At 38.8% G+C, this 26,369-nt stretch overlaps 2 protein-coding genes across 5 annotated transcripts in view; both read right to left on the bottom strand.

The window, feature by feature from the left end:
* On the bottom strand, positions 1–10,587 carry Nras (NRAS proto-oncogene, GTPase). Its single transcript, XM_052179616.1, has 7 exons — positions 10,466–10,587; positions 9,865–9,992; positions 8,585–8,763; positions 5,192–5,351; positions 4,479–4,602; positions 3,671–3,712; positions 1–3,593 (listed from the first exon to the last, which is right to left on the bottom strand). The coding sequence occupies exons 2-5, from the start codon at positions 9,973–9,975 to the stop codon at positions 4,483–4,485; spliced, it is 570 nt and encodes a 189-aa protein (XP_052035576.1). The 5' UTR covers positions 9,976–9,992; positions 10,466–10,587; the 3' UTR covers positions 1–3,593; positions 3,671–3,712; positions 4,479–4,482.
* A 125-nt stretch (positions 10,588–10,712) lies between these two features.
* The window catches only part of Csde1 (cold shock domain containing E1), a 35,180-nt gene continuing 19,523 nt past the window's right edge, over positions 10,713–26,369 (bottom strand). For 2 of the 4 annotated variants that reach the window (XM_052179619.1, XM_052179617.1), the window contains 14 exons: positions 24,462–24,543; positions 23,998–24,126; positions 23,755–23,880; positions 22,879–23,091; positions 20,834–20,974; positions 20,580–20,744; positions 18,925–19,032; positions 18,184–18,359; positions 17,520–17,632; positions 15,913–16,032; positions 14,081–14,259; positions 13,284–13,447; positions 12,347–12,479; positions 10,713–11,994 (listed from right to left, as the gene is read on the bottom strand). In XM_052179619.1, coding sequence (XP_052035579.1) covers positions 11,947–11,994; positions 12,347–12,479; positions 13,284–13,447; positions 14,081–14,259; positions 15,913–16,032; positions 17,520–17,632; positions 18,184–18,359; positions 18,925–19,032; positions 20,580–20,744; positions 20,834–20,974; positions 22,879–23,091; positions 23,755–23,880; positions 23,998–24,126; positions 24,462–24,543 — 1,897 coding nt within the window. In that variant the 3' untranslated portion in view covers positions 10,713–11,946. Of the gene's footprint in view, positions 11,995–12,346; positions 12,480–13,283; positions 13,448–14,080; positions 14,260–15,912; positions 16,033–17,519; positions 17,633–18,183; positions 18,360–18,924; positions 19,033–20,575; positions 20,745–20,833; positions 20,975–22,878; positions 23,092–23,754; positions 23,881–23,997; positions 24,127–24,461; positions 24,544–26,369 lie in introns of all 4 variants that reach the window. The other 2 variants (XM_052179620.1, XM_052179618.1) reach the window with 1 other exon arrangement.

Raw genomic sequence — 26,369 nt, forward strand, 5'->3', positions numbered from 1 at the left:
TTAAGCAAAGAATTTCCAGTTTTTTATTTTTCAAAATTATTTAACAAGGAATACAGTCAATCAAGTCTTTAAAAATTAAAATGGATTAATTTACAATAAAACAGTCAACTTAAAATATCAGCCCCTTTATGAGAGCCCCAGAGGCCAATAGTTCTTTAAACAGCAGGATTGCACAGTTGACATTCTGACCTATATTTGACAGCACGGAAATACAAAAGCCAAATAACTTCCATCCACCTTCCCTTCTCTCCAGAGTTTAAACCTTTGCTTAGAGCAATACTCAGATTTTTAAAAACCAGTTGTATTTTTTAAAGTATCTACAACTAATCTCATGAGAACACTCTTAAAACACAAATACCTTAAAACAATTTTGTGGCACATCAGACAGCTTAAAGAAATAGCAAAATAAAAACTAATGTTCAAGAATTATCACCTCTCTCTTTTAAATAGGAACCACCCAGGCAAAATGTTTTCCACTATTACCTCTGCTTCTCATAATGAGCAGAGCTGATCCTACCCGGTGGAACACACCTTCTGATCCTTGGTTGTAGCTGCCAGCTTGAGAGTTTACGACTAAATACAATGATAAAACAAAACCAAGCTCATTCTGTAATGGGGAAAACAAACATTTGTCTTCAGAGAGTTTTTGTCTATCTTCATGTTCAAGTCATGACAAAGTTCACAGCAGTTTAAAGGCTGATTCTACAGGTGGCCAGCTACAACAAACCCTCCTTCACTGTACACATAGCGCTCCTATGGAACTGGTAAACAAGTACTAAGTTACCAACTCACACACTCAAGTCCTGGAACAAACAGCATTTAACAGGTTTACACAGATTCAGTATCAGAGCTCTTAGAACACCTCATTTTCATACTCTCCAATGTGTGAACAAAGTTTCAACTAACTGCCTTACAGGAACATGTTAATTTGTGACAGCGGGTCAGGCACTTAAGTTCAGGAAGAGAGGCTTTGAAACTTTGAGGTAAACCAGATCTTCACTAATTACTCTCTCTAAAAACACTTTGATACCACACCAACTGGACTTACTTGGCTTTTAAATTTGTCACTGTTGTGCCAAAACCCACACCTTGTGGGAATATATGCTAGTAAGGACATCTGAAGCCTGAATTGGCTCCATTTGTTTGTCTAGAACAGACTGGAGCATACTAGAGACCAACTACACATACACACACATACACACACACACACACACACACACACACACACACACACACACACACACACGAACGATATGGTCGAAAGGGCCAAGGGGAGTAACTTTTAGAACATACTGGAGACCAACTATAGACATACATACTCACACACTCACACACTCACACACACACACACACACACACACACACACACACACACACACACACACTCTATGGTCGAAAGGGCCAAGGGGAGTAACTTTCTCCTTAACTGGAGTTTAATGAACTTTGTAGGGACCCCCATACATACAGACAGACACAGTAAAACAGAACAAGACCGAGTGCTGGTTCAGCAGCTGCAAGAAGATGGAGCCACGCTGTAAAGGGCAGCAGTTTGCTTAGGAATGCAAACCCCAGGTGACAGATTCCTGCCTTAGCACTGCTCCAGTTTTCCCTCTTTTGTTAGTTCCAAGATGATGGGGGAATTTGCATAACAATGAAAATTCATTGGAAACTAGATCAGCCAGGTGTGTGATCAGCACTTGGGAGATTGGTCCAGGAAGAGTGTTGTGAGTTTGAGACCAGCCAGGACTACACAGCAAGATCCTGTTATAAACAAAAGAATCCCAAGGATCTTAGATTTTAAGTATTACAAGATCAGAAGACAAAATGGCTATTTTGGAATTAGGTTTGCTTTTTTCAATCAAGGTATTCAACTTACGTTTTCATTAGAATTACTGAGCTAAGTTATATCTTAAGTATCACATGACAAACAAAATCCACCAATGAGTTATCAGGGCATTACCACAAATACCAAGCCTCTACATGACAACAATTAATGGCATTTTACATTCTTTTCTCAAGTAGCAAAGGATACCTCTTTATTTGAACAAACACATCAGCTTTTGTTAGTTGGCAGCCTAACTTATAGACATGTTTTAAACACTTTTAAAAAGCTATACAGATTAAAGAACATTACCCTACTGAGGGGAGAGACGGAGGTATGAACTCTTGCTTCCGTTTCCATGCAGCTAAAAAGAAGGGTCTGAAATTGTAACGATATCTAGGTTTACCCCACAGCTCACCAGGAATCTCCAGTCCTGGTATAGAAGACACTAAGTTTTATCCTTATAGCACTAACAGCAGGCATCAGGCAAAAGTCTAGAAGCATGAGTAATAGGCAGGGAGCAAATATAGATGAACTGTTTTCTCTGTGATGCTAAATGGCTTGTTCAAGTTTTGAAACCATGACCTGGTCCATTAGCACCATAGTTTATTCAACTGAGATAACTATTCAAGCCCCCGTAGGATGCTTGAACTGCTCTAGGCTGAGGAGAGGGATGCTGAGAAGGGAACTGAGGCCACTCCCCTCTCTCTCCATATATATATTCCATGAAGAAACTATGCAGCAAAGATACAACCCACCTGCTAATAACTATATTTTAGGTTTGAAGAATCATTAATCACAGCTATAAAGTAATAACATGCCAATTTTTACAGTATCTAACAATAAATGGAGGGCCTCCTGGTATGAGCCAATTTATTATAATGGAAGCTCATTGATTATTAATTATCAGTAAGCTAGAAGAAATTACAAATATTTATAGGTGGTAACCTACCAAAAAAAAAAAGATTAGCTAGAATTAAATGAAATTACTCATAATTGTTTCAGTTCCATCTTTCTCCTGGAGAACCCCAAACAGGGAAACTATCTTCATGTGCATACACCAAGCATCTGCCATCAGCTAGAGATACCTTTCCCTCAAAGGTAGATGGCTCACAGTCACTTTCCTATACAATAGTTCTTGAAATACCTATTCCAATTACAAACTGGAATTTTGTAATGGAAGCCTACAGAGCACTTTTCAGAAAAAGGCACTTTGTTGTGAATGTTGGATTTAAATACATGCAGTTGAGAGTATTCATGTTTGCATTTACGAATACAGAGCAGATGCCAGTTTATAGAATATAGCTGATCACATTACGAATCAATCAATCAGCAACATTAACTATATTCTTGGAAAGAGTAATTTATGACATTTTCCCCCAAGGCCAAGTTCAACAGTTGGGGGCAGGGGGAAGTCACCAGCAGTTGTTACCTTAAGAGCTTAAGAAACTGTTGTCAATAGAATTGCATGTCTATAGTTTGGTATTCTGCATCAATGTAAACTGCTTTTCAGAGGACAAAGTCAGCTGGCAGGTGTGTTTGTTTCTAGGGGAAACCCAGGGTAGAGAATTACTGGGGAGAAACAGGTCCATTTCTCTGGTCAGACAGCCGAGTGAGGAGGTAGTTATTCTGAAGAGGTTTCAGGTTAGATGGCTGTGCTCAGTAACTGAGTCGGGGAAGCAGGAAGCAGGAAGCAGGAGCTTCTCTGAGATGCAGAGAGCAGCAGGAACATGTCTCCTCCAGGGATGTCAGAACCAGGGCATCAGTGCAGCTGAAACAGAAACAGGTGGTAAGAGAAGCAAGAGCAAGAAACTCAGTGTCACTCAGGACATTACAAACTTGCCCTACCTTCAAAGTGGCTCTTTTCTGATGACAGAACTTTCAAAGGGTCTAAAACAAAAGAACACAGTGTCATTTAGTTTCTATATTGTTAATCCTTAGTATGGTGTCTTCAATGTGTCTACTCCACAATCATGGCACATATAGGTCTTAAATTCTTATACTAAAATGGGAAGCTGTTTGCAGAATAAATGCTGAAAGAATTAATTGTATCTTTGCACTCCATGAAAGGGTACTATGAGGGAAATTATTTTATGTATGTGAGTACACTGTCACTCTCTTCAGACACTAGAAGAGGGCATTGGATCCCATTACACTTGGTTGTGAGCCACCATGTGGTTGCTGAGAATTGAACTCTGGACATATAGAGGAGCAGTCTTAACCGTTGGGCCATCTCTACAGCCCCAAATTATTCAAATTATTTTATTTTTACTATTTGTGTGTGTGTGTGTGTGTGTGAGAGAAAGAGAGAGAGAGAGAGAGTGAGAGAGAGAGAGAGAGAGAGAGAGAGAGAGAGAGAGAGAGAGAGAGATAGAGATTTAGGTGCCTGTGGAGGTTATAAGAGGAAGAGTGGATCCCTTGGAGCTGGAGTCACAGTTGGCTACGAGCCACCTTACATGGACGCTGGCCTATGAATCACGTCCTCTAGAAGAGCAGGAAGAACTCCTAGCTGCTGAGCTATGTCTCCAGCTCCCAAGAAGTTTGCAAATATATGAAAACTCTCATTTAAGTTACAAAAGTCAGTAGTGCTCACACTCTTCTGAACTGCCTAATGCTAAGTAGGAGCTATGGTTACGATGCAAGAGCACAGACTCACCTTACTACATCACCACACAGGGCAGTCCCATACAACCTTGAGTGCCGTCATCACTGCTGTTGAGCTTTTTCATTCGGTACTGGCGTATCTCCCTTACGAGTGTATAAAAGGCATCTTCCACACCCTAGGAAAAGAAAAAGAGTAAAGGAAAAAAACAAAACAAACTAACAAGAGACACAGTCCAAGTTGTAATCTCTCATTTCCACCTCTCTGTGTGGATTTGATACTAATCAACAGCAGGTAAATTGGGGTGACTTAGGAAGACACTAAATCCAGCATGCCTAAGAGATCACCACTGATAACTGTCATGTTTTTTACAAAGCAAACAACAACACAAAGATAGTCCAGCAAAGAGAAAAGGGCAAGGTGGGTGCACAGCACAGAACTACCAACTGTGAGGATTCCTCCAGTAAAGTTAATTCCTTAATAGTGGCAAGTGCTGACGGAAAAAGGATTCATGCTTACTTGTATGTTTAATCTTGGAGGAGTTGAGCCTGTCAAGGCAGAAATAGAAAACCCACAGTACAGTAGTATTCTTTTTTGGGGAGTAGGGGGTATGGAAGGAGAAGGGAAAAGATTGACAAGAAACAAAGACCAACCATACAGCAACCACTATCCAAAACCCATTATAAATAACACAGACAACATCTCTACCACACTTGACCAACCAAGTTTAAACGAACACTCACACTTGCTCAAATCTCTAGCATTACCTGGCGGGTCTTGGCTGAGGTTTCAATGAATGGAATTCCGTAACTCTTGGCCAGCTCGTGGGCTTGCTTTGTGTCAACGGTCCTTGTTGGCAAGTCACACTTGTTCCCTACCAGCACCATGGGGACATCATCAGAGTCTTTCACTCGCTTAATTTGCTCTCTAGAACAAAGAACAGGTAGCTGATCATAATCAAAGCAAGCTTTCTGGAGGGTAAGAGGAAGCGGTAAACTGACGAAGTCCTTTCAGCTACTGTTACTCAGCTTACACACCCTGAGCACGCACAGCTACAGACCTGTGAGTCAAGGGTGTCAGCCTAGGCTCGGAGAAGCCGTGTGAGGCTGTATTCCAGTTCACTATTCCAGTCCTAGAAATACCTGGCTCGAATATACAGACACAGATGGCCTTGCTAGACTCCTATATTTTCCAAGGAGCTTGGCTCTGGGTTTAACTGTAAACTACAAATGGTACTTTAGATTAAGTTTAAAAGTACAGAAAGTAGAGCTTATGGATTTTAAATGGCTTAAAAAATTGTTTTAACTTCTATCTTATTTGTGTGTGTGTACATGTGCATGTGCATGGCAGGCATGTGGAGATCAGACGGAAGCCCTGGGGGAAGCTGACTTTCTCCTAACGCTATCTGGGTTCCAGGGAATCAAATGCAGGTTATCAGGCTTGGCAGCGAGCACTTTTACCCACTGAACCATCTTGCTGGCCCCTAGATAACTTTTTTTTTTTTTTTAATTTTATTTTTATTTTTTTGGCTTTTTCCAAGACAGGGTTTCTCTGTGTAGCCCTGGCTGTCCTGGAACTCACTCTGTAGACCAGACTGGCCTCAAACTCAGAAATCCGTCTGCCTCTGCCTTCCAAGTGCTGGAATTAAAGGCGTGCGCCACCACTACCTGGAGTCTAGATAACTTTTTAAAGTTCCTTTTGCAACAACAATATTTAATGGAAGATAATTAATTTACTTTCTAAGATGGGTTGTTCTCTAATACTTTCCTCAAACAAAACTATAGCTGGAAGTTCATGATATATAACATTAAGGAAATTCTAGAATTGCTATTAATATATGTATATGCATGCAGGCATGTGCATAGATCCAGGACTATCAAAAACAGCTTTTTAGTAAAAACAATAGGGTCTCTCTATGTAGCACTGGCTGTCCTTGAGCTCACAGAGATCTGCCTCTCTCTGCCTCTTGAGTGCTGGGATTAAGGGTGCATGCCACCACCCCTGGCAAAGAGTTTTCTTTTCCGTTCACATACAATATAGCACTCAGTACATTTAAAGTTATTGCCTCAAGTTCTTGTGATAAAGAACTTTTTGTGATAATAAAAAATGGTACCTGGTAGTCCTTAGTCTGCTACTGAGAACTTAGTCTGTTGCTTCTGTGGCCAAGGAACTAATTTTTCAGTTTTATGCAAATGTAAAATAAGTACATCTGGTCATGGCTATGGTACTGCACAGTACTATTTTACCCTCTACCCTTGGATTTCAGTCACTTACCTCAACTGAACCCTACTAGCTAGCTACAGGACTACTTTGGTATAATGTCATAATTTTTTGCCCCCTGCCCCCTTAGCCCCCCAAAACCCCCAAAACCAAACAACAAAACCCAACAAAACCCCCAAAAGCCAGGATCTGACTATATATAGTTCAATATCAACATAGAATAAGCTCATTGATAAGTTTCCTTTTCACTTATTTCTAAACTTAACATTTTTTTGCTGGACACACACATGCCCTGGTGCAGAGTGGCAGGCAGGTCGGGCTTGGTGACACGTCTTCACTGCCATCTCACGAACCACTGCACATCCTCACAGGGTGCTTTAATGTGCTGGCGTAGAGAGCACCTTCCCTTGATCCAAGGGGGAAACTGGTTTTATGGTTTCATTCCCCCACAAAGAGCACCAAGCTCTGAGGAAATACAGGAAAACAAGCCAGGACTGGGGTGTAGGCAGACTCATAACCAGGACTGGGGTATAGGCAGACTTATAACCAGGACTCAGTGGAGGCAGACTTATAACCAGGACTGGGGTGGAGGCAGACTCATAACCAGGACTGTGGTGTAGGCAGACTCATAACCAGGACTGGGGTGTAGGCAGACTTATAACCAGGACTTGGTGGAGGCAGACGTCCACACTATGGGTCAGACACTGTTCTGAATATGTATTAATTTGTTTACTCTTGCTAACCTTATGAGGGAAGTATTCTTTTTTAAGTAGATTTAGTTTTATTTCTGGGTATGAGTATTTTGCTATATGTATATCTACGCACACATGCGCCTGGTACTCAAGGAGGCCAGAGGAAGGTTCCAGATGCCCTGGAGCTGGAGTTACAAATGGCCCAGGGCCCTGTGTGGGTACTGGCAACTGAACCTGGGTCACTTGAAAGAGTAGCCAGTGTGTTCTTAATCTCTGAGCCATCTCTCCAGCCTTGAGGGAGTTATTTTTATAATAAATTCAGAAACTGAGACACACAGATTTAGTATTTCGCCCTAAAGTTACTTAGCTAATAACGGAGCCAAATTTCAACTTTGACAGTGCCTAAAGATAGAATGCTGTTCTAAGAGAGAGACCCAGTGGGTTTTTTTGTTTTTGTTTTTTTTGTTGTTGTTGTTTTTTTGTTTTTTGCTAAGGAAAAATATGGATGGGCAGTGGTGGTGTATGACTTTAATCCCAGAACTGGGGAGGCAGAGGCAGGTGGAGCTCTGTGAGTTCAAGGCCAGTCTGGTCAAAGAGTGAGTTCCAGGCCACATAGGGAAACTGTCTTTAAAATCAAATCAACAACCCCCCCCCCCCCAAAAAAAAAGTAAAAAAGAAAAACATCACAACTCTGAAAATCCAACAAATCACCTCTAAACTCTATTACTCTGTAAAGTAAGAATATTGGCTAGATGTGTTGACATATACCTATAAAATTAGCACTTGGGAGGCTGAGGCAGGCGGATTGTAAATCCAAGGTCAGCCTGAGATACATAGCAACACCCTGTCTCAAAAATATAAAATGGGTAGGAAGAATCCTTAGGGCCCACATAGCTTTGAAACTTTCCAGTTCTCTGAGAAAAGACTCCTTCTTGGTCCCTGGCTTTGCTATCATCCTGTTACTCTGTAGCATGCTTCATTTCCACAAAGAGCAACAGTATACCACACACTCAGTAAAAATCAGATTCTTTCTTCTTTTTAATACCAGGGGTTTAAAGATGGTTCATGGGCAAGGGTGACTGCTGCTAAGCCCAAGGACGGAACTCTCACTGGCACACATGTGCTCCTGGCCTCCACGAATACACACTGTAACCAAAATGTTAAAAAGTTGTATGTTTCGTAAGTCCATATACTTTAGTATAGGTTCAGAGCACATACAACGTTTGCTTCAGAAAATATCCCCAGTACCTGTAGAGGTTAATATCTGCAAATGACTTGCTATTATTGATGGCAAATACACAGAGGAAGCCTTCGCCTGTCCTCATGTACTGGTCTCTCATGGCACTGTACTCCTCTTGTCCAGCTGTGTCCAGTATGTCCAGCAGACAGGTCTCACCGTCAATCACCACTTGTTTTCGGTAGGAATCCTGGGAATATGAAAGGGTGAGGAGGTGGGGGTGGTGGGGGCAAGGACAGGTTCAATCTGTATGTAAAACCAGAGAAATGCAATTATCCAGGACAAGTAAGTCTACCTATGTGATTTGCTATGTGTGTGTAAGTCAATCCGCTAATAGGTAGCAAACACACACACACACAGAGGCACTTGCATGACATAAAGGCAGGTGGATTAATATCTGTGAGTTCAAGTCACAGGCCAGCCAGGGAAAGCACAGTAAGACCTGTTTCAAAAAACAAAACAAAACCCCAAAAACAGCCTGAGCTACGAGGTTAAGACAAAAAACAAAGAAACAAAACCATTAATAAAAATAACAAAACCAGATACATCAAATATGGATTTATGGCCATAATCTTATTATATAATATTCCACACTTAGAAGACCTTATCTGTGGTATTGGAAATGTGCTTATATTTTGTTACATGAATATGTTAAAATGTAACCAGTGTAGACATCTGAGTTTTATCTAACATTCCTATGTGGTAGAACTGGTTTACACATAAAAAAAATCTGTTTGGTATTTTGTAAACAGGGCAAGCCTTGAAATTGGAACCTCCTGCCTCAGCCTCTTGGATGCTTACAAGCTGGGCTTATACAGACCTGCACCATTGATTCCAGGAAGGTGATGGAAATTTAACATCATAGAAATATGAGACTTGTGAGGATTTAGGTGATTTTCCTCAATATTCCACAACTAAATTGCAGAGAAGGAACTTCTAGACACAATGACTTAAAATCTTAACCCCCAACTCAATCTGGACTAGATCAAGAATGAAAACTTAAGACTCGGAGCTCTGAGTTCTCTATCCCCACCACTGTATGATCGCCTACAATCCTTTTCCTTGGGACCTAAGCTTCTATTGAAGATCTGTGACATAAAGAAACAGAATGAAAACTGTGTACATTTAAAAGGAAGTCTTTAGTAAGCACGAACTTTTTTCTACAACTCTTTAAAATTTACTGTTTTTGGAATACCTTCTTGCTTTCTCTTCTCTTTACTTTCAAAGAGCAGTTATGGGTAAGAGAAAGCCAAAAGTGAGGATAAGGACCAGGCAGTAGATTGGGCCTCACCTCTATGGTGGGATCATATTCATCCACAAAATGGTTCTGGATAAGCTGGATTGTCAAAGCACTTTTCCCAACACCACCTGCTCCAACCACCACCAGTTTGTACTCAGTCATTTCACACCAGCAAAAACCTGTAGGAAAGCAGCAATTACGATTAAACCGGCAAACCAAACCTACAATAATTCAAGGGCTTCTGTGAGTTTACTAAACTCTTGTTTCTAAGGCCCCAGTTTGGTACACGTGGCCTTCCACTAAGTTCTCAAAGTGATTCAGAAACATAACATTATTTGCAGGTGAGTGCCGGCCACAGATTCTTGGATTAAAGACCCGCGTCTATTTTTCAATCGACTCGGCCCCGCCCTCAGTTTACGGGAAAGGAATCCCCCTTTCCTATTCCTGCAAACCCAAGCTCTGGGGTCCGCCTGGCAGGCACACTTCCCTAAACTCCCCTTTCCGGCTCTGAAAATCACCCCACGGACGGCCAGAGCCAGCCAGAGTCCCCCACCCAGGCCTTTGTTTCCAGCTAGCCGAGTCTCCGAGTCTCCACTCCCCGCCAGGCGCTCGCACGCTGAAAAGTCCGACGCCAGGCAGGCCGGAGCCTTACCTCAAACTCCGCAGACCCCGCCTCGGGAGTCTTTTGGACTTCAACTTGAGAAGCTGTTGGAGACCCCGAAACCGCCATGAACAGCCCCCACCCGGGAGCAGCACTTCCGGCCCCACCCGCTACGCAATCACTACGCGCCCAAGTCCCCGCCCCAGCCACGTGGGCCAACGGACTTAAGAATCTCGTAGCGGCCGCACCCAGTCCCGCCCCTCCCCTCCCGTATTTCAATAATGAAAGCGCTAGGTGCTAGTGTCTCAAAAATCAGTAAAACTTTATTCGCTTCCATTCTTTCGCCATTAACATAAAACCGGAGAAAGCAAAAAATGTTTTGTGTTTACAAAGATAAACGGCCTCTTTACCCAGAGTTCAAAACCTCAAATGACAACGGGGAAGATGAAAGCCCTCCCCCACAACCCCTGAGCTGACCCTTGTCATCTTTAGACAAAAAGCCTTCACTCCACTTGCCAGAGACCCTGTTTGGGGCCAATTCAAGACGAAGGCCAAGAAATCAGGCCAATCCGTTCCCGTGATACAAAGCTGAACAGAAGCTACACCAAGGATCAAGTGCCTGTATTGAGCAGGGCACTGGAACCAGGGGCTACTTATTAAAAAAAACAGGATTCATTTCAGGCACAACTTTTTTATTATTTTTTTTTTTCATTTTGTTTTTAAATCAGTAAAAGAAACTGGGTCCTAGAAGCTGCAGTGATCTAAGCAGCAGCAATTTTGTGCATTCGTCTTTTGTTTAAATATGTTTAAATTATCACACTGCTGGCACACTTCATTTGCATGAAATTCTGCACCACACATACTAATTGTAGTAAAGTTATTTAGCCCCTATCCCAGGAAAAAAAAAAAACCTACTCTGGAAGATAATTTTCACTGAAATGTAATCAAACTTCGTTAAGTGGATTGTGACAAGATTATAAATGATAGGAAAATAACATTTTAACATTTGGCCATCAACTTAAAATCGTTTGCTATATAAATTTTTGCAATTTTTAAAGGTAATATATTCTACCTTCATATGGTCCTCAGAATTAAAGCATAATGAACAGGGAAAAAAAGGAAAAGAATGCAGCTGAGTTAAGTCATGAAGGTAGAGTATATACTGACTAGAGTGCAGAATTTCATAGGGCCAACAAAGTAACAGTCTGTATTGTTCACTTACACAGGCCAAGTGGAATTTGCAATTACCAGTTGCGTTAAATGCACCAAATAAAGCTCCTAAATTGACACTATAAGGCGCCACCTTAAGTTTTCCAGGCTGCAACTGTGCATAATTTTAAAATGGTTTCTTAAATTTATTTATTTTTTTCTTTAAACATAACACGAGGAAGGTGTTAAAACTGGTGTAATAGCTCAATAGAATAAGTATTCCAGATTTTTTGGGAGGGATGAAGAGGAAGATATTCAGAACCCTTCACCAGAATCCCCCCAACTTGACCATAGTGGATTAATGATGTGCTTTGTGGACGTGGTTAGTCAATGACACCAGCTTGACGGATCTTTCTTTCTGCACCAAATCCCTGTGAAGAAATAGAACAGTTAACGATTTGAGTGTATTGACAATCACAACATACAATTCTAAGAGCAAGAAACGCATTGAATGGAATATACCAAGAAATGTGCTTCTTGGTGTAATAGCACATGCCAGTTATCCTACTATGGGTAAAGCAGAAGTGTAGAGGAGAATTCAAGGCCACTCTGATCTACAGACCCCCATCTTTAAAAGGAAAGTGCTTCTTACAGAAAGAATCCATTAGGGTCTGAATTAATGTATTAGAGAGCCCAAACTAGTGATAAGAAACCCTTGCTAAGTTCTTTAAGTTGAAGTAAGACTATTAGTTGACCTCCCTCACATCCCTAATGAAATCATACCATTGAGTTATCTGGTCCTCTTGGCTGACGAAGAACCATTAGACGTGGAGCACTGGCATCATCCAGGGTGATGTTTTTTAAGCGATTGACCAACCGGTCAGGTCGAGGAGCTGCAACAGCTTTGGGGCCTTCACTGTAAGAGGGAAAGTGAGAAGAACCAACAATTGATGGGAAGGCAAGCAGTTGTAGGTTCCCTACCCAAATGACTCATTTTTAATGAGGGGGACTCTTGCCTCATCTTAGCTAGCAAGACAAGACAGACAAGTTTATATATACTTCCTAGTTCAGAGTTTCAACTGCATAGGAGTTGTAAACAATCCTAGACTTGTCAACAGAGAAACTAATTCCAGATACACAAAACAAGGTAATAGATGTTTTAAAAAAAATTAAGAAAAAAAGAAAAAAGCCAAATATGAAGAAATAGGTTTAGATTCCTATCTTTTAAGGGAACAATGTTGAGATTAAAAACCTAATAGCATAAGTCAGAATGACTAAGGTATAAAAATGAGACATTCAGCAGCACAAAGTCTAGACGTGAATTGACAGAAAGGAAGAGGCAATAAGCTAAACTTCTTAAGAACAAGGGTCATGTAACCATTTACTATTTAAGACACAGCACACACAGTACACATCACAGCACCCAAGTGTTTCTCTGGTCAGAATTATGAGACTCAAAGTCAGACAGTAAATACTAGAGGTAGAAAAATAGATATGGTGGCACATGGTAACAAGCTCAAAGTGTTATGGATGGAAACTGAGACCTGTCTCAGACAAAGCAATGACTAGCAGAAAAAGACAAAATTAGAGAGATAGAAGTGCAAAATAGTATGTAGTAAACCCAACCAGATGAGAGTGGAATAGAAAGCACAGAATACATGAATGAGGGGATGAACTCAGAGCAGTTATTACCAACCATAATAAACAAATATAAACTCACCAGACTCGCCAAACATTACAGGCACTGCATTTCCCAGTGCGCTGATTAAGGATCACTGAGAATTCCACCTCATCTCCTGCCTGTAGCTCAATGCCATCCTGAACTTCTTTCACATGGAAAAACAGCTTCTTGCTATCTCCTACTTCATAGTTAATAAAACCAAACTGGGAAAAGAAAACACACATGGGAACATAATTAACAATGGAGATGACATGCCACAGAAAGGAAGAGCACTTCATTTTGAAAGATAATGCTAACCCTAATTAGAAAGGACTTATAAAACATGGTATTACTAAAGATGAGCTAAATTCATTGGTCACAACTTTGAAACAAGTTCCATTCATTCTGTTTTAAGCATGACTAAGGGACTATTCCCACCAAGTGACAGTAATTTTTTGGGTTGTTTTTTTTTTTTTTTTTTTTTTTTGGTTTTTCTTTTTTTTCTGAGACAGGGTTTCTCTGTATAGCCCTGGCTGTCCTGGAACTCACTCTGTAGACCAGGCTGACCTCGAACTCAGAAATCCGCCTGCATCCGCCTCCCAGAGTGCTGGGATTACAGGCCTGTACTACCACCACCTGGTGTGACAGTAATTATTAATATCATAATAAAAAACTATGAGTCAGGCATGGAAGTTTAAACCTCAGTACTCAAGAGGGTGAGTTCCAGATCAGCCAAAACATAGAGAAACCATGTCTTAAAAACAAACAAACAAACAAACAAGTAAATATTGGCTGCTGACTTTCCTTTACCAACTATCAGGAAAGGATGCATATTCAGAGACATAGTACTTAATTACCTGATCTTTCACACACTCCACAGTAGCCCTACGAAGGGGTGTGATGTTGTAGGCCATAGTTTGTGCATTTTGGCCAAGTACACACAACTGGAACTTGACACTCTCCCCTTTCTGTAGGCAATCCCCTTTGTTGGCCATTCCAACTATGCCAAAAGGATACACTTCACCTTTCATATCCCCTGTAAGCAAAAATGGTACAAAATCTAAATATACATACTAAAAATACATTTTGCTACGTCATTATTTCCTTTAAGTTTTGCCCTAAAGATTAACATGGAAACAAACAACAAAGGCAAACCCTAACACTAACTTCTAAAATGCATTATAAAAACTAACCAGCCAAAACAAAACAAAAAAAGGAAACAAAAAACCCCAGGTGGTAATCTAGGAAGACACAAGCAAACAGATGCAGATAAAAGGAATTTCTTGTTATGATTCAGGCCCCTGAAGAGTTCAGGGCTATAAAACAGGCTCTCTTCTCATCTGCTCCACCCCCACGCTTCAGGTAGCAAGTGACTTGCTCCTTGACTCAGCATTCAGACAAAGCCAAGGAATTAACAAGCTTCAGAGGTAGAAATGCTTATAGTACCTCATAATCAGAGGTAAGTTTTAAAAAAAATTTTCTGCACCTAAATCATGCAAGGCCCAAATGTCTGAAATAATTCCAACAGACTAACTTGTTAAGAAGCATAGTCATCATTTATTATACATTTGACTCCTCTGAGGCTAAAGATACTACTATCTTTTTAAAGATGAAGAAACTGAACTAATTTGTTTATGGTTACATAGCCAGTAAGAGGTGTCCAGACCCACTGATTTGTAATTCTGTTCCCAAATAAATAGATGTGTATGCAACCACGAAGGAAAATGAGATCTGTGTTTAATCCAACAATGGCTTTCCTTACTTTGGACTAACTCTACAGCAGTGTAATTAAGTAGATGGGGCAGGTGGGCAGTGGCTTCCAAAAGGAATGTCAAAGTACCATTTCAAAAACAGGAGGACAACTAATGGTAGAGGCCTACGCACCTTTTTTTTTTCCAGATGCTTTGCTTATGAGAACATATGTGGCTCATTACATTAAATCCTGTCTGGAGGGTTAGGAACCAAGAGAGCAACAGTGGGCTTTTATGTAAAGCAGAATTTCTAAAAAACCTCATGTAATAAATCATCAAGGATCTTTTCTTTCTACAAAAACTGTTCTCCCCTACTTTACACCCTTTCTGACTTACAGATAAGACAAGAATTTCTTTTTATGAGACAAGTCATGTTATCTGAGTGGAATGTTTCAACTATTTTACCATTAGTTAAACTGTTAATTATCCAGCATTTCCTACTATTTCTTCTACACTTATTTGATGCATACTTATCAAATAAAGTTGGCCTTTTTGGGTGGTGGCTATTGGAAAAAAATAAGTACCAAAACTCTGATTGCTTGAAGATGGGGAGAATGTTACAGAAGTAAATGGAGAGAGCCAAGATCTGGAGGACGCCTAGGTGCTAAGGAACAGCAAGCACACTTCAGGAAAAGGAAGTATTCATAAAATTGAATGGTTACTAATATAAATGACCACTTGGGTTTGGATTAAAATAAGTTTGATTATCATTCACTCAACATTAAACATTCAGCATAGTAATCATTTGCTCAGTTTAATCCAGGGTGATTGCATTTTCAAGGAGTATAAAAATAAAGTCTAAGCACGGGAGGGAGTCCCCTTTCATCTCATTTTCCAAAGAAACCTGAAAGCACATACAATGAGCCCCATCATATATTAAAACTGTGTGAAGTGCTCATCAGAAGGCATAGCAGATTCTAGGTCAGGGCTGTTCTTACCCTCCTCCACAATCTCAATCATTCCTTGGTACTCAATCTGTGTTGGATCAACACCTCTCAGAGGACGAATGACTTTACCAGAGTAGATGGTGGGATTAGCTTCCTCAGTAATGCCATTCACTACAAAACAAATGGACATATAATTCTCACTCAGTATTTCCAAACTCTTATCTCATAAGTCAAAAAATACAAACACACACACACACACAAAAACCCACAAGGAGAATGCTTATTGTTGACTTTCAAAGGATTTTAATTTTTATTACTCATTATATATTTGTTTTGTATCTCTGCAATGACTGCAGTACCTAAGACACTGTCAGAGGATATCAGATTTCATGGAGCTGGTTAAAACAGGAGTTGTGAGCTGCCTGAGGTAGGGGCTAGGAATTTATGTCCTTTGGAAGAAAGAACATTCATTCATTATTATTATCCAGCTTCTAACCAGCGAATAATCTCTCCATCCAATTTTTCCCCTTTTCCCCTTCTTAAGATGCAGCACAGGGTAGTTTGGAACTCAAGATCCTCCCAAGATTTCTTAGTGTTGAGAGCATAGGTGAGCACACTCAACTAGTCGGCTGCCCAATATTCTTAAGAGAGGAAATTGGTTCTAAAGCTAGCTCTATTTCTTGAATGTAAAATAAATATTTGCATACAAATATAAGTAAAACTAAATGTGTTTCTGGACCATAAATGTTTCCAAAATGCCATTAAAGGTGCCTGAGTTTGGTAAATAACCCAATTTGTTTGGCATAACAAATACTCATATTTAAACACATCTTCTGAGTCTGGCCCCCACCAGGAAGCAAAGGGAGGTGACTTCCAGACAGCCAGGGCTACACAGAAAAAAACTGCCCCAACAACAAATAAAATAGATATTTATTTTTGTATTCATTTGTTTTTTTTTTTTTTTCTGAGACAGGGTTTCTCTGTGTAGCCCTGGCTGTCCTGGAAACTCACTTTGTAGACCAGGCAGCTTCTGCCTCCCAAGTGCTGGGATTAAAGGCGTGTGCCACCACTGCCCAGCTTCATTCATGATTCTACAAAATTGTCTACCAGGAGAATGCCTATTTTCCTAATTCCATTAAGATTTATGTAGAATGTATAATTTTAAAATATATACACATATATTTCTTAGATTAAAAGAAAAGCAGGAAGGTGCTGTAATTATTAGAAATGCATAATCCCTACCTCACCGCACACCCAAATCAGATGGAAGCCAGGCATGGTGGCATACACACTCGGGAGGCAGGACAAGTAATGTTCTCTCCAAGTTTGAGGTTAGCCTTATTGACACAGCTAGTTCCAAGATAGCCATGGTTTTACATAGTGACTCCTTATCTTAATAAACTACCACACCCTCCAAATTCAAAATGTTAACCCTGAAATGTTACTCAAATCATCAATACTTGCTAGAACATACTGTCATGCCCAGAATTTGGTAGTGTCAAGAACATGGATCACTGACAAACAGTGAGGGTATACTGCTGATGTGGGCACCTGAGAACAAATGTTATAGAACATGGCTGGATCCTTCTCCCCAATCCTATCTACTGTATCTTCCAATCAAAGCATAGGATGAGTATGAATAGGAATTAATTCATTACCTGAGTGCGTTTTGTTCACTTTTTCAGCACTGACTTTATTGCCTTTGCCTTTGGACAAGCTGTATTCAACCATGTCTCCCAGTTCCAGGCTATCAACATCACCAGAGAACTCACTGAAGGGAAAGGAAAATAGAATGACATTAAAATAAGCTACTACCACTAACATCAATAGTAGCATATACCTTTTCTCCTTCCAACATCTATGGGAGGTCTGCTTATACTGAGATACTGTTTTAAGGTACTGATTCATTATATCCTTAACCAAAAACAAACAAACTAAAAAAAAAACAAAAAACAAAAAAAAAAACCTATAAACTGAGCTACCACTATTTCTAGTTTGAAGATACAGAAACAAAGAAGTTAAGAAACAAAGAAGTTAATTCATTTAATGAAAGTAACATATTTAAGTGGGAGAACCTACATCAAAACCAAAATATCTGGTTCTGGTTATTCTTTTACTGAAAAATATGAAAACGTAGGTAAATGCATTTCTATGTTTATGGCAGATGACTAACTTCTGTATGTAACTTGCCATAACTACAAATAGAAAAGCTGGGTCTCAAAAACTGTAATTACCAAAAACGTGGACCTATATTAAATTTTTGAAACTTTTATAGAGAAGAATATGATAGGAATAGCTTGCTGCCCAAAAGGCATTCCTTACCTATAATGGAAAAATATTTCCTTATCATGATTAGCTGTTTCAATAAATCCAAAATTATCTTTCAGAGTTGCCACATAACCCAAGAGCCTTTTGGAGTTAGAATTACGACCTAAAAGTCTCACACAAGTTGCAATCTGCTGTCCAGGCCTCTGTTTGTCACTAATACTAAATTCAACCTACAAAACAATGAAGATGATAGTTAGTATCATTGTCATTTCCACAAGTTCTGTACCTTTAAAAAGCTGACCTAAAACACCTCCTGGACCAAGATTTTCACTCCAGACCTATTTTGTAATTACTCCAATAGAAAAACACTTGCTGTCTCAATTCATAAATGATTAAGTCTTGCCTATCAATGTACTCTTTGTAGTTTTATTCTCTATAAAGGGAGGCTGTCTAAAAAGCAGGCAATATAAATTTTTGGTGTAATTTTACACTGGTTCTACTTTAGTAAGTACTTTGAGCTTTCTCGTGGCTATGTCTGACTGTATCTAAGGCCATGACACTTACCTACCTACTGCTACAACTACAGTTGTCCCACCACACTCATGTCTCAAACTTAACTTACCATTCAGTGTGTTTGAGAAGCTTACAAGACCCTGTTTTATTATATATTTAATCTTTCAAGTGAAAAAAATGCTTCAGCTAAACTTAGCAAAATTTAAACAAAACCATCCTTTAGCAAATATAATCAAGATGACAGACAACTTTTAACCTTTCTTCAAATAAAAACTAACTTGCCTTATCTCCTAATTGAGGAGAAGTAGATCCTTCCACATCCTTGGCTTGAAAAGCAATAGTCAGTTTCACCCCACAGTCATCATAAGCAATAATGCCATCTTCTGCTTCCTAAAGAAAATAAAAAACACAATTAGGTATCCTCAAGAACACTAACAAATGATAACAAAAAAAGGGAAGAAATATATAACTGGAGTACTTAGGGATCCTTAACACAAAGAATTGGCAGAGCCACAGAAATTTATTCCAGGACTCTCTAAGCAATACAAGATAAAATGCATGAATAAAAGGTATGGCTGCCTACACTACCTCAATCTACTATCACTGAGTCTTTCACTTTTATCAGAAAAATTAAGCTGAGTATGACATTTCCAGCCAATAGAAAATATTGTGGAGCAGCTGAAAATATCCTCTTTACTGTCCCAGAGCACTTCAGTGTTTAGTCATTATTACACATACATCCTGATAGTATGTGATGTCACTAAACAAGTAACCACATAAATTACATCATTTTTCTGGCTTAATATAATTTCTATGGGAATAATGTACACATCATTAATCTGTCTTCTTCCCTTATACCTTATTACTATTACATAATCAAAACCAATTTACTTGTCTTCTTAATTCACATTCTTTATGATTATTTATACATTAATAAACATAAGTAATTTGTCTTAACAGTCAATTTGTATTAGTGAAACAATCTCCCTATTTACTTAGAATTCTATACAAAACCACAACTGTCCCTTGGTAGTAATTTTAAAACATTTGTTTTACAGTAAGTCTCTCATACACCTTAAAATTCTCTATTCTGTTTATAGTGGTAAAATTTTGTTCCTCAAGTACATACCTGATGTCATTACCCAACTGAAAATCTTGAAGTATGGAACAAAGTCTAAGTTCATTACTGATTATTGATGCTCTTCTCCCTCAAGCAAAACCAAAGTCTACCTTCTTCAAACCAGTTACTTGATGTTTTCTAAGACCTCTTTTCTATCAGAAATGCTCTTTCTATTGCTACATATTCAATGACAACACTTTAAGAGAATCATTCCCAGATCTTCCCAGTTATTTACTTTGCCAGACAGAACATCCTCTCAAACTTGCTTTATGTGTTTGGAAGGAAAAAGGTTATCACGGGTGTTTAATCTAGGCCTTTATGGCAAATATTGCTTAGTAACAACCCCAATGCCTTTGGTACTACAGAAAACTTTATATCTTACAGTAATCATTCTGTACAAGTCTCTTAATGTATTAATTGTGAGAGCAGAACTTAAAAGACTTTTACACAGGCAAGTCTTTTTTAGTAAATGAAAGTACAAAATAAATACGTGAATGCAACGCCTCAATTTTGGAAAGCTTTAATCCTCTTAAGGATAAGAGCTTTTGATAAGTGGTTCTCAAATGAGGCAGTTCTGCCTTCCAAGGTTCATTTGACAATTCCTGAAGATTCGAATCCTGTACATAGCTGAGCTGAGAATGACTGAACTCATCTTCCTTCCTCCACCTTATTAGTGCTAGAATCACAGTCCAGTATCATCATAGCTGGTGTTCACAGAACTTTTTAAAAGGAGACAGTATTTCATTATATGACCTACAATGCAATCTGGAAGCCAAGATAAAAGACACACAAAGCACCTGGATCACCTAACACTTGCCTTGTCTTTGCCTTTGTTTGGGCTTGTAGTTTTAGGATTGGAAAAAGTGGCTTCTTTTTCTACGGTGCCCAGAAAACGATGATCTGAATGGGAATGGAATGAAACCGTGCCCTTGGGAAGTTTTTTAATCCTAATAGCATGATTTCTTTGGGCAGAGAGCATATCCTACAAATTAAACAAAAATCAACAAAATTAAAATTACAAAGGAGACAGCAGAATACCAACCCTCAACACTTTCCCCAACAGCTACTCACAGGAACCACAGTAAACTCTACTTCATCTGCAATGTGAAGCTGGTTCCCATCTAGAATTTCACTGAAGTGGAAGAACATACGAGCATCTCGATCCACACACTTGATGAAACCAAAACCATCTCTCATGGCAGCAATCACACCCTGAATGAAACCCAAATAGCATTTTTAACTGTTTATGTACTTTTTCAAAAAAGTTAAGAAAACAACAATATCAAGTTGATTTTACTAGGAATTCTTTCAAAAAACAATCTAAATACAGTATCTCCACTTTAGGATTTCTTGTTCTTCACTCATATACAAACTAGTTTTAACACATAATTTTAAAACACACACACACACACACACACACACACACTAAACCACAAGTTGAATTTGGTCTGCCCACCTATACTCTGAAGCCTGATCAGCCTTCAAAGAATTATTTTAACCCCAATAATTAAGAATTTCTAGGTCCCACTCCTTGGAAAATATACATTATAAAAATAAAGTCTTATGAATTGAACTACAAATACATACGCTAAATGACAATATAACCTAAGAATTTCAATTATTTACTGATATACTTCATAAATAAACGATAAAGCAATGCTTTACTTCTATCTTATGTGACTTTAGTCAAGTCAACATGTAAAATAAAAAACTGCACTATATTGTTACTTTCTCGAGTTTTCTTTAATCCCATGAAAATGTAGGTTTGTGAGGGGGTGTGGTGGCGCACGCCTGTAATCCCAGCACTTGGGAGGCAGAGGCAGGTGGATTTCTGAGTTCCAGGACAGCCAGGGCTACACAGAGAAACCCTGTCTCGAAAAACCAAAATAAAATAAAATGTAGGTTTGTGAGATTACTGTATTCATAGTACTCAGAACACGCAAGGGACTCATGAATTTTTATCCATCTGTCAATGAAATGCACATTGCTTATTTATTGCAGAGATGGATACTACTAGTTTTGAATATGACCTGAGTATTTTGAAATTTGATCTTTGTCAAACTCCTGATGGTAACCAGAATATAAACTTTATACCATAATGGAAAAAAAGAGACTCTGCTCAAGTAACTTAAGAGTTTGGAAAGAGGGTTTTGTTGTTATTGATATTTGTAGAGGACCTGGGTATGATCCCAGGTATTCACACGACAACTCACAACTAACTACCTTTAACTCTAGTTCCAAGGAATTTGAGGCCCAATTTTGGCCTCTGTGGGTACCAGGTACATACATGAAAGCAAAATTCTCATACAAGAATTTAAGAGGTGGGGCCAGGGGCGTGTCAATGCACACCTTTAATCCCAGCACTCAGGAGGCAGAAGCAGGCAAACTTTTTGAGTTCAAGGCCCACCTGGTCTATACACCAGTTCCAGGAGAACCCCTATCTCAAAAACCAAACAACTTAAAAAAATGTATCTGCTTTTACTGTCAACACTGAGACATGTTACAGATGGCATGATTCCAAAAAACACTAAACACAAACTATACTGGAGAAAAGTCAGTCCACAAAGTGTTTACAAGACATATTTGGGTAGCAAATCAGGCACTCGTTTAGACATATACTAATTTTAAAAAATGAAACTATTATCATAAAATCGATGAGATTGATTTAGTGCTGTTTAACCTACTGTTTACTAAACCTCACAGAGAAAGTCTTAAGAAAATATACTTTCTGATGTCTTATTCATCACATTTCATTAGCAATCACCTTATCTGGATTTCTAATTTAAAAGTAATTTATATGTATTTACAAGATAGCTAAGAGAATGAAAGAGATGCCAAGCCCAAACTTATTCAAATAAGTAGGATTCTAAGCTACTAAACAAGGTGACTTCCCAAAAAAGTTATTAGCTTACAAGAAATTTCCTCTAACAACTTGCAGGAGTTGGCCTCTACTAACATCATGGCATACTGGACTTGAACACAGGCTATCAAGCTTGGAAACAAACACCTTTATTCACTAGTCCTCAGCCTAAGAAGTTGCCAGCAAACAGTGTAAATCAGAGTCCATCACTGAACCCTAAATGTTAGATAAAAATCCAGCGATGCTAAACACTTACCATCTCTCTGGCTTCATTAGTGAACTGAAATGTATTTGATAGAACCTCTATGTTGGTTGCTCGTTCTAATTTGTCCCGTCGGTCTGTTGAAATATTAAACCTAACATGGTCACCTTCCAGCAGGGTCACTTTGGATTTTGTGTCTTTGTCTCCAAAGGGAAGTTCTTTAGGAATCACAAAGTCAACTTTGATTCGTCCTGGCAATGGGTCATTCTGATGAGAAGGAAAAACTATTTTAGCTGGAGATTTCTCATCCTTTTAGCTCTAAGTCAAACAAGAAGAACACACAGTAAATAGCTTATTTATAATATAGTGCCCTGAAGGGAAAAAAGTGCTGACAACATAAGCCCAATATCAAAGCTTCATCACCTACGGCCCCATGACAACCATAAATCAAACACGTGTTAATACTGTACTGTGATACCAAGAAATGTTAAGGAAAAACATTTTAGCCTTTGGATCTCACATTTACCTAGCAATGATGCCTCTCACCTTACCTCCCACAAATTAACAAATGGTAAGAAAGGGGAATTGAGAAGTAGCAAATGCAGCCCAATATAGTAGGATCTTCCTCAGTTTAGGTAAAATTTCTTTTGGTCTTAATCACTCAGTGAAAACCAAATAAACAAACAAAAAAAAACAATCAAACAAACAAAAAACAAACATTAACATACCATACCATTTTTTAGTCTCTCTTTTCTTTCTGCTATACTGGGGACCTTGTGCATGCTAGGTCAGCCCTCTGCCATTGAACTACACCCTCAGCATCTATTTTGCTTTTTTTTTTTTTTTTTTTTAAAAATACCTATTAAAAGACCCCATAATGCTCTACTATTGATTGGTCAAAAGAAGACACTGCTGATAAAGACAACTTACCTGGTTTTTACTGGGTACTTTTGGGATAACTTTGGTAACAGTTCCTTCAAAATGTTCAATGCTGATATCTTCAAAAATGACTGTTCCTTGAGGCAATAGTCTGACATCTGTTGCAACTTCTTTTCCCTTAAATCAAGAGGTTGGAATGGGCAGGGGTCACAAAATTTTAACTGTTTCATAAATATCTAATACACTATTAATCTTTAAAGGGCAATGCTTAAGTTAGTGAATGACCCATCTTACATTTCTGTCCTTGATTGTGAATTCCACGTCATCTCCAGGCTGCAGGGTTTCTAGGTCACCTTTAAATTCACTATAGTGAAAGAATATCTCTTTTACAACATCACCTCTTTCGATAAAGCCAAAAGCCTCCTAAAGCAAAAAGCCCACAAATACAAAATCATTAATTACCAATCAATATACAAATGTAGGATTACAACTTAAAAAATCAGTAAGCTTTATCGTCAGGCCAAAGAATACAACTTTGTAAAGTCTATCTTACTAAGACTTAACCTAAGGAACTAGTTTTTAATGAATGCTTTTGTTAAAGTTCAAGAAGCTTTATGAAACTTATTTTAAGTTAATGAGGAAATAGTCTTAAAGCAGAAGACAGGAGATGCAAGTGGTCTGGGTTTGTAATACAAAGCTTAAAAGTAGTTCAAAAACCAAACAGCAAACCTAAACATTCCAAGTTTATTAACAATTACCTTCATGGCACAAACTACTCCTTGACAGCGAGCTTGTTTCTTTTTCAACAGCATAATATTACGAGCACTTACAGCACCAGTGCTAGAGAAAAAAATGAAAGATGAATGATTGTTAGAAACTATTGAATCTATAAACACAAAGTAGTTTTCTAGGTCTTAAAAACTCTGTCATTATTAAGAACAATATAAGGTTTATGATACCTGACCCTCTATGTATAAAAACTCTGTTCAAACTCCCCATCTTTCAAACTTAAAATTCATATATGGATTTTTCTCTTCATAAATTTCTGACTTTTTAAAATTAAAAACAAAATAAATTTTTACTTGGGTACATGATATGCTGTTCTACTTTACAATTCTAACAGAAGACCTAAAATAAGGACCAAAGTAGATAATTTCTTCTTTTTTTTTCCCCCCGAGACAGGGTTTCTCTGTGTAGCCCTTGGCTGTCCTGGAACTCACTCTGTAGACCAGGTTGGCCTCAAACTCAGAGATCCATCTGCCTCTGCTGTCTGAGTGCTGGGATTAAAGGCGTGCCCTTCTTATTCCTGCCTTCCAAGAGACAGGAGACTTTGCCACACTTTCACCTTCTTAGAGAACTGAAAACACTTAAAACACATGTTGCTCTAGTGCCTCAATCTTTGAAGAAAATAGCATTAATATAAACTCAAGTTTATTTCAAGTACAGTGTAAACTGTGTAAGACATAAAATTATTTCTGGGGCCAATGTGTTAAGAGAAGAATAGCTGTCAAAATTCAGACAAATAAATGAAGTAATGATTTTTTGAGGAGTAAGTGTAAGCACTGAAGATAGATGCTGTTCTTGCAGAGAACATGGGATCAATACCTAGCACCCATGGTGGGTGTATTTTACAACCATCTGTAAATTCCAGTTCAAGGGGATATGATGCCCTCCTCTTCTGGTTTCCTAAGGCACTGTACACACAGGGTGCACATGCATACAAACTCTCCTGTATGGATGTTATGCCATTAATCCCAGTACTGAGGAAGCAGAGGCAAGAAGAATTGGAGGACAGCCTGGTCTACACAGTGACCCTGTCTCAAATAATTAAGTAAGAATGTACTAGGTAAAAAATTATTTAGTACAAATCTTTGGCAAAGGGAAGAAATTACTAAAGGTGAAATAGAATGGCTCCCTTCTGAAACGTATTTCCTGGTTTTCTACTTCATATTCAATTAAGACCCTTGGTCTAAAATTAGTATATAAACCCATAACCCAATTTCATTTCCCAGTATTCCAACAACTGTTCAATTACTGTTCTAGTACTGTTCAATTGTTCCTTCTTAGTATATCATCTTCCCCTTAAGCCAGGCCAGAAAAACAGCATCTGGATTCCGACCCTCTCAAAGTTGATTCCACATCCAAATTTTTGGCTGATCCATATAAACCCTTTCTTTTCCATAGTACTACATCACTCCTGGTCGAGAGCATCCCTAATGTTCAAGGGCCTGCTATCTTTAGCACTTGCACAACTCTAACCTTCCTCCATCCAAGTCTTACAAGAATTTTGTAATAAAGCTCATCTCATGTTCCTTCCTGCAGCCCAATCAACAGAGCTAACTCAAACTTCTAGTTATTCCCCCCAAAATGTCTGATACTTCTCTGACCATACTGCTCTCATTTCTTATCTGACTTTTCATTGTTCTCTCAAAATTGATCTTACATATTTGCCCTTGAAAATCTTCACTAGCGGGGCGGTGGTGGTATACGCCTTTGATCCTAGTACTCGGGAGGTGGAGGCAGGTGGATTTCTGAGTTTGTGAGGCCAGCCTGGTCTATAGAGTGAGTTCCAGGACCGCCAGGGCTACACAGAGAAACCCTGTCTCGAAAAAACAAAAACAACAACAACCAAAAAAAAAAAAAAAAAAAAAAAAAAAAAAAAAAAA

Source organism: Apodemus sylvaticus, chromosome 4, assembly GCF_947179515.1.
Source record: "Apodemus sylvaticus chromosome 4, mApoSyl1.1, whole genome shotgun sequence".
Lineage (NCBI taxonomy): Eukaryota > Metazoa > Chordata > Mammalia > Rodentia > Muridae > Apodemus > Apodemus sylvaticus.

What these genes read in the sequence shown, in the direction of transcription:
- Nras (XM_052179616.1), bottom strand. Translation starts at nt 9,975, where the DNA reads ATGACTGAGTACAAACTGGTGGTGGTTGGAGCAGGTGGTGTTGGGAAA. An exon ending in AATATGATCCCACCATAGAG is followed by an intron (nt 8,764 to 9,864) that starts GTGAGGCCCAAT and finishes TCATATTCCCAG; the next exon opens with GATTCCTACCGAAAACAAGT. An exon ending in GCAGATATTAACCTCTACAG is followed by an intron (nt 5,352 to 8,584) that starts GTACTGGGGATA and finishes TCTTTGTTCTAG; the next exon opens with AGAGCAAATTAAGCGAGTGA.